Raw genomic sequence first — 8,402 nt, 5'->3', positions numbered from 1 at the left:
CTAGATGCACAATTTGGTTGATACCATTTATATATTGTTTAGGCGTAGAAAAATTATTTTTGGTGGTTTCAAGAACAATCACTTAGAGTCATATTCAAGTAATAATTTTATTTTAAAATTAATATAATTTTTAATTAATAATTATAAATTAAATTATAATTATTTTTAAGTATAATTATCACAAATTTATTTTTACTTTAATTTTTTTATTTTTAAATATAGATTTAGTAATTAATAAAAAAATAAAAGATATATACATTTTCCAAACTCTTCTTTATATATTATATTAGATTATATAGATATAGATTTAGCAATTTATGCCGCGTTGATAAAATTAGATAGTTGACATAAAAAAGAAGACACTACATGATACTAAGATTATATTATTAAAATCAAAGATGGAGACATCAACGAGTGTTTTGACTGCAATAATAAAATTCAAACATTATTGAAGGAGCAGCATAATGGACATAGGTAATAGCTTGATGATAACACTAGGAGTCAGTGAAAGCTGAACCCAGTACCTTGAAACTTTTGTTCTGTAATCTGATCCAATATCTCAGACATTTGAGGTGATAAATGGTTAACCCAATCTCCAACTTCACCTTTTCTAAAGAAATCAGAATTGGAAATAGGATTTTCCTGACTTCTGGTGTCACTTTTATTTACATCTTGATTGCTCATATTCTCAAAACTGCAAAGCTTCACTATTTCTTCTACGATCTCTTTGTTTTCTTCCTCTGGTGTAAAGGGCACCCCCAAGAAATTCGCCACTTTCCTCAAACACCCCAAAGGCTCCTTCTTCACATCTTCATACTTCAAGCACAACACTTTTTTCGGCGATTCCAAACTAGCTTTCCAATACCCCAAAACGTGATCCCAAAACGGTCCATAGTGCGATACCCCTTTGCAAAACAAGTCAAAGACTTCCTCTAGTGAAAGTGGTGGCACTCCTTTTGGTCTCAACTTGTTAGCGAAATGCCACTTTGAGACTAAAACATCCTTGGGGTCTCGGCAGATATAAACGAAACGGCAAGCCGAGGTATCATCGGTCATGCATTCTGGAAACAAAGAGTAAGGAAGGTGAGTCGAGAGAAGCCGAGGTGAAGGAAGCCCATCAATGGAAGCAGTTGACCCGTCTCCACGAATATTTGCTTCGAGAAACTGGACCAAGTCTCGAGGGTTTGCCTTGCGCAAAGGATGGTCGCTGAAATCAAAAGAATTCCTGTTGATAATAGAGAAAACGAGGGCCCGAAGCCACGTGGTGCCGCATTTAGGTGATGTTGCGACGATGATGTCAGTGGGACGAGGGTTGAAGTGGTCATCGATCAACATGCTTCCTCGAACGCTGTAAGTTGATAACCAGAACCCTTGGTATTGAAGAAGCTGGTCTAACCACCAGCCTTTACTTCGAGGGAGAGTGGGCAGCAGTTCATCGACGTTTTTGTATGTCTTTTGGTACCCTTCATCGAGCTTTAATTCTTTCTCAATGGCGAAAAAGTTTGAATTCTCCATGGGGAAGGGAAATTATGGAAAAAGGATTTGCAAATCATCGATTTTTATTGTACTCAAGTAACAGTAACAGGCAATTTTTAATTGCAACGTGGCCATATGAAGTAGTAGTTTTAAATTAAATATTGATTAGTTTAATGACGGTAGGTATCTCAACATAGGATAATAGCTAATTGCCGCGCCGGCTCATTCAAACGTCAACTAATTAAGTTGTCCTCATATCAATATCATACTTGTAATAGGTCTATTTTGCCCGGCCTAGGCTCAAATTAGATAAACAAAATCAAATAAATAATTAAACAAGTTCAAGTCGAATTGTTACAAGCCCAGAATATAAAAAAGCCAATGGCCCACATGGCCCAACATCTCAAGCTAGCAGGAAACCCTAGCTTTCCCATGTGTGACGTAGCCTCCATGTGCGCCCTCGGCGAGCACATCGCCTGAGGGTCGGTTCTCCTAGCCACCTTGCACCAGAATGGTAAAATCCACCGTTGACCTCTCCAAACCTACAAAAGAAACACAGAAACAGCAAAGGAATGGCAGAGAAATAGTAACAAAAAAGAAGAACATGCAAACGAAAAGAAAATATTGTGTTTATTCGGCTATAAAAGCCACGAACTGGAATGTAATTTTTTACGAAATATTAATGAAAAACGAGACCAAGAATTTCAAAAGGTAAATTTTTTTAAAGCATAAAACAAACAAATAAATAAAGCTTACCGTCGGTTCGCCTACTGTCATCGCCGGAGGGGAGTTTCACAGACGTTGAAGGTTTCAAAACCTTTAGGAGTCGGGCTAGGCTTCGACGACAGTGAAAAACATACAAACTAGGCTAAAAATTGCCCTTTTTATCCTTTTTTCTCTCTCTCCTTTGCTAATGGAAGGCCTAGCCTTCAGATCTTTTGAAAAAGAGGCTGAGAGGGCTAGTTTTGTGTAGCCTCGACCACCGACCACGGTGGACCACCGGTGGTTTTGTGGCCGGAAAGGAAAGGGGTGCGAAAGAGAAGGAAATTGAGTGAGTTCTCAGTATTTTTGAAAAATGAAAGCTGATATTTTTTTTCTTTTTTCTGTTTTTTGCTATTTATATAAAGTGCAATACGACGCCGTTTTGGGCTTAAGCATCCATGGCCAAAACGACGTCACTTAGGCCATGACCTGAAATCTGACCCGAATATCCCTCAGGATCCCCGTGTTTTCGTACGGAGGGGAAATTTACTATTTCGGTCCCTCCACTTTCTAAAGGCTATTCAATCTGATCCCATTTTCATTTTTTTTCTTTTAAATTTGGCCATGCGATATCATTGTATTTCTGATTTGGTCCTTCGATTTGCCAAAGAATACAGCGTATTCATGGGGTTTGGGGTATTTTTTCCAGTTAATCCCCAACCTTTTTTGTGCAGTTCATTTTAGTCCTTGAGCCAGTTTTAATTATTTTATTATTTATATTTTGACCCTTTCTATTATTTATTTATTCCAATTTGTCCTTTTGATTTTATTTAAGTTATAAATGAGTCCTTTTTATTTTAATTCATTTATTTACTTGTTTAGTTATTCAATATTCTTTTTATTTATTTGTTATTTTATTTACCTTCTTGTTTATATATTGTTCATTCATACATTTACTTATTTTTATCCTTGTATTCACTTATTATTCTTTCATTTTTTATGAGTTGTCCATTTTTTCATTATCATTGGTATTTTATTATCTATTATTGTCATTATTATTATTTATTTATCTATTTATTTATTACCCATTTTGTATTTATATATATTATTCTAATTTCTATTATTATTATTATTATTATTATTATTATTATTTTATTATTTGTTTATACATTTTATTACAAATTGTACTCCTAATTTCATTTATATCTTAATTCGGTCATTTTATTTTTGACATTCTTTAATCATTTTCCTTAATATTTATTTATTGTATCTATTTATTTATCCCTTCACTCACATATTATTATTATTATCTCGTCTTAGTTATTTTATTATTTTTTTTACATTTAAAAAATTCAAACTTGACATTATGTATATCTATTTTACCTACTTATTTATTATTCCATTCATTTTTAAACATTTCTATGTTATGATCGCTTGTTTTTATATCATGCATTTCCATTTTATTACTTTTCTTATTCATCAAGACTAGTCTACTAATATTGTATTCATCTTTGTAATTACATCATCATATTTATTATTATGCATATTTATACTTGATTCATGATTGCCATCTTATATTCGTCATCAAGCATGTTGTGCCATTATCATCATAAACCCACGTTGCATCACCGTTTATTAAATACAAGTTTATATTTTAGCCATACTCAAACGAATTAAGTGTATATCATTTTTAATATTTCATTAATTTTTACTCAAATTCATAAAAGAGGAATTTTTTTAGGCAATGTTCTGCATTTAGAAATTCGAGAAAGTCGTGCCCTAACGTACTGGGTTTCGATTTTTCTTCGTTTAACCTAAATAGTAAAATATCCTTTTAAATCAAATACATGAGTTTTAAATATAAAAGCTTATTCTCGAAGGTAAAATGTCGTGCCCTAACTTACTGGATGTGTCATTACTTCGAGATAAGAAGGTCTCTAACATCTATTTCGATTTATCTAAGCATTTTTTTGTAAAATTAACATTAACACAAAGAGGAATCGTATTTTAAGACTCTTTTCAAGTTTTCTGCTCTCGACACTAAGACACCAATTAATCAACTAGGTACCAATTTTGGGCGTTACGAGGGTGCTAACCCTTCCTCCTATGTAACCGACTCCTGAATCTATTTTTTGAACTTCGTAGACCAAAAAATTATTGTTTTAATAAACCAAACATTTTATTAAAATGATCACGAGATGATCCGATCACACCTCATAAAAAAGATCGGTGGCGACTCTCATTTTTTTGTTTTAAAACCACAAGTCGACCCTTTTTCAAAAAAATGGTTTCGATAGCTTGGCGACTCCACTAGGGACTAAAAAAAAAGAGAGTCAAGCCACAAGATTGATTATTTTTTGTCTTTTTGTCGAAAACTGATAATTTGATTTAAATCTATGATCCTTTTTATTGCATTTCATTTTTGTGGTTCATTTTGATATGTTTTCTTTATTGGTTCGAGTTTTTAAATATTTTTTGCATATTGTATTGCATGACCGCTCGATCTTACCCTTTAAGTGGGAGTGAGAAACTAGTCCTTCATGAGGTTTTCACCTCCGTATAGGGTGGTGGATCGCTTCCGTGATACATCCGTACCTATGTCTTCGTGAGATTTTCATCTCCGTATAGCTATAGGGAAATGTATTCCCCTAAATCGAACTCGGTCTATATGAACCTATAATGGGTGAAGATCAAAGAATCTGTTGGTTTAGGTACTCTATCTTTAGAACCGAACCACATGTAGTGACCTATAGGAGCTCACCCTCACTACAAGAAAATAGACTTTTAGCGGCGCTTTTTTTAGCCTTTAGCGGCGCTTTTTAAAACGTCGCAAAAAACGCCACTATAGGTAACGCCACAAAAATTTGTGGCGTTTATTTAAAAAAACGCCGCTAATTTTGGCAGAATTGCAATATTTTTTTTCACCAATATCCAGCCCTTCCTGCATTAAAATCCAACCAAATACAACAAATATAGTATAAAATGCAGCAAAAAACAACAAATTTAGCATAAAAAATACAACCAAAAACATTAATTCTAAATGATACTTCAAATTTAATGAAAGATATATGATATAATTAATAAATAGAGTATAATTTAAAATATTCTTACAATAATGTTAAACGTGACAAAGTTAAAAACATTCTTACAATAAGAAAACTAATGTCTAAGATGGCGGCTTTTGCGATTGCTGAAACATCTGCATCATCTGCATAAGCTGTAGCTGGAGGTCATCGTACTTTTTGCTCTGCTCTGCTGCCATCGCTGCTGCCTCTGCCTCCCTCGCTCGTGCCTTTGCATCCCTTGCTGCTATCGCTGCCTCCCTCGCTACTGCCGCTGCCTCCCTCTCTGCTGCCTCGGCTCTAAGTTGTTGCTGGAGTTCCTCATATTTTCATTGAACCTCGGTAATTTGCTCAACCGTGTTCGCTTGCATCTGAGCTATCTGGTCTCTTAACCTCTGAACTTCAGCTTGAGCTTGACTTCCGGAAGGCATGTATTGCTGGGAGCCGGATCCAAAATATTGGGTTGGGGTAACACCAGATCCTCGAAACCGAACCCGACCATACCTTTCAGAACCCAAAACTTCAGTGATAATTCTGTTATCAATGTTCTCAAGATTAACAGAACTATCAGTCGAAGTAATCGCTTCATATTCTGCCTTCTTCTCATTTAGTTTCTCCTAAAAAATCAATTAAAGAGTTAGAAACGAAATATATAATAAAAAGGAATGCAACATAACTTAACATTATTTAAAACTATTAATGATGAATTGAATTAAACAATTATAATTAAACATTATAAATATTTAGAATAAATCAAATATTATTAAGTAAATATACCATAATTTCTCCAGTTTCGGATGTCATAGGAGATCCATCTTTCTTCCTATGCGTAATCTCAAAAAGCTGAAGGCGTCTAATTTTTTGTCCAAATTTAACTTCCTACAATATAGTAGTAAAAATATTATTTAATAGTAAAAAGTTATTAATATTTGAAAGAATTAATAAATTCATAATACCTCGGCCTTAGCTACAGAAGCAAAACTTCTCGACCCTGCCGTGTGCGTGAATTTTTGTTTTTGCCTGCTGCTTGTTCCAACTCGCTCACGGTCCTACATAATGAAATTATTATTACGTATATAGTAAACACTATATATAAGAGTTTGGAAATACGTAATACCTCTCCTTTCTTTGAATTCCAGAATCTAACCACATCATCCCATTGGTACCTCAGCATTCCCGGCGGGACATTTCTCAATTTTTCCTCGAGGCTTATGTCTTTCTTAAAATATTGTTTTTTTAAAGTGCTTTTATTGTCTATCCATTTTTTACCTAATGCCTTCTTTATATAATCATCGGAGGCCTCTAAAGCAAATCTCTCCTAAAAAAACACAAGTTTAGAATGTAAATATAAATGAAACTTAAACCAAAGTATTATAAATTACATTCACATTTTGTTACCTTAATATTAGCGAGAGCCTGATTTTTGTTGCTATCAGGCATGTGATGCCATGATTCATAATTAATGGGCAACATATTGGCATTTCGTGCTAAAATGCCCAAATAGCCTGCTAAAAGTCGAGCTTCAGATCCAACAGGCTGACCATGAGTATTTCTACTTACTTTGACACGCTCGACAGGATCTAAGTTGTATAAATCTCTAAGCAGCGTACGTCCTCGAACTCTGCGCGTCCCACCACTTTCAGTTGAAAAATGATATACTAGAATTATATTAAAATTGACAAATAAATCAATAATAAAAGTCAACACATGTAAAATGAACTTAATATTACTTTGAAATTCTTCAGGTTCGTTAAGTGTCTCCGGCACATTCGAAGATCCAACAACTGTCTGCTGTTCACTATTTACTTCTTCCGAATTTGGAGTATTCTGGACAATACTTAAATATCGTAATCTTCTTCTACACATTTTTCCTGCAATACACATAAAATAGTTAAAGTTTTAATAACAAATTACAACAATAATAGTACATATAAAATAGTTAAATTATATAACATGACCAAGATTAAAATTATAATATTACATATAATTAAAAAATCGTAAAATCTTACTATATCATTATTCGTAAATATCTTCATCCACATCATGTCGAACCCATTGATGTTGTGTACTAGTACTAGGGATATTTTCATCTAAGTTTCGTTCTGGTAATGGTAATGTTTCTGATCTTTCGACGATGTCATCTCTACTTCCATTACCCATGTCAAACAAGTCTCTAGGGGTGTTCCGGAGTACAACATACCAATCCTCATCAGTTGGATCTTTCGAATAAAAAACTTGTTTCACTTGAGATGAAAATACATATGGCTCGTCCGTCAATTGTTGTCCAGTGTGAATCAAGCGAGAGAAATTCCCCATTGTAAAACCAAATTCATCTTTTTTAATTCCTCGAGCAGTATTAATATCAGCCCAATCACACCGAAATAAGACAACTTTCTATCTGCCATAGTAATCCAACTCAATAATGTCGGTAAGAAGTCCGTAATACTCCACATTACCCTTAATCGGATTACTGTCCCTAGCACTAGCATAACTTGTAATTGAAGAATTAACAACAACTCTACAATTTTGAGTTCTCCTCATTCTCTCGCGATACTTTGTATGAAATCTGTATCCATTGATGAGGAAGGCACTATATCTTTTTATTACTCTGTTCGGACCTTGGGAAAGCCATTTAACTTCTTCATTGATGTCCTTCCCACTCCAAACCTATTGAATCGAAAGTAAATTGAATAATTATAAATGTATTATGTAAAATTTCGCGATTATATGTAACTTATTAATTTAGTTATATACCGTTTGGCTTAACCATTCATGAAAAGATTCTGTGAATAACTTATTAATCTCTCGATGTTGTAATCTTCGAGAGCATGCACGAGATCTCAAAATTTGTTTGTACTCACTATGTTAAAAACAAGTTTAATTGGTTAGAAGATAAACAAATCAAAACGACGAATATATGAGGAAATTTTAGAACTTACTTGCATAACGGTTCAACTAAATCGTGGTGAAAAAGTACATATCGATGTGCTTGTATCCATGATATATCATCTAATTCTACAATTTCAACTTTGCCGATTGGTTCTCCATAACTTTGGAATAAATAAGTTTCGGCCAAGTTATGATCATTGAGCCCAGCATTTCTACTTGGTCTATTTAATTGTGTTTCAACATCTTCTAAATATCTAGAACAGAAGGTCATGC

The 8,402-nt window shown here is 33.8% G+C and overlaps 2 protein-coding genes across 2 annotated transcripts; both read right to left on the bottom strand.

Annotated features, from left to right (window-relative positions):
• Positions 1–501: 501 nt before the first annotated feature.
• LOC107952323 (cytosolic sulfotransferase 16) lies at positions 502–1,515 on the bottom strand. The gene has a single exon (XM_016887586.2). The coding sequence runs from the start codon at positions 1,513–1,515 to the stop codon at positions 502–504; it is 1,014 nt and encodes a 337-aa protein (XP_016743075.2).
• A 4,046-nt stretch (positions 1,516–5,561) lies between these two features.
• On the bottom strand, positions 5,562–6,072 carry LOC121209985 (uncharacterized). The gene is made up of 2 exons (XM_041082043.1): positions 6,018–6,072; positions 5,562–5,857 (listed from the first exon to the last, which is right to left on the bottom strand). The coding sequence occupies exons 1-2, from the start codon at positions 6,042–6,044 to the stop codon at positions 5,570–5,572; spliced, it is 315 nt and encodes a 104-aa protein (XP_040937977.1). The 5' UTR covers positions 6,045–6,072; the 3' UTR covers positions 5,562–5,569.
• Between the last annotated feature and the right edge of the window lie 2,330 nt (positions 6,073–8,402).

This window comes from Gossypium hirsutum, chromosome A02 (assembly GCF_007990345.1).
Source record: "Gossypium hirsutum isolate 1008001.06 chromosome A02, Gossypium_hirsutum_v2.1, whole genome shotgun sequence".
NCBI lineage: Eukaryota > Viridiplantae > Streptophyta > Magnoliopsida > Malvales > Malvaceae > Gossypium > Gossypium hirsutum.
This window is presented reverse-complemented; position numbering and strand designations above follow the sequence as displayed.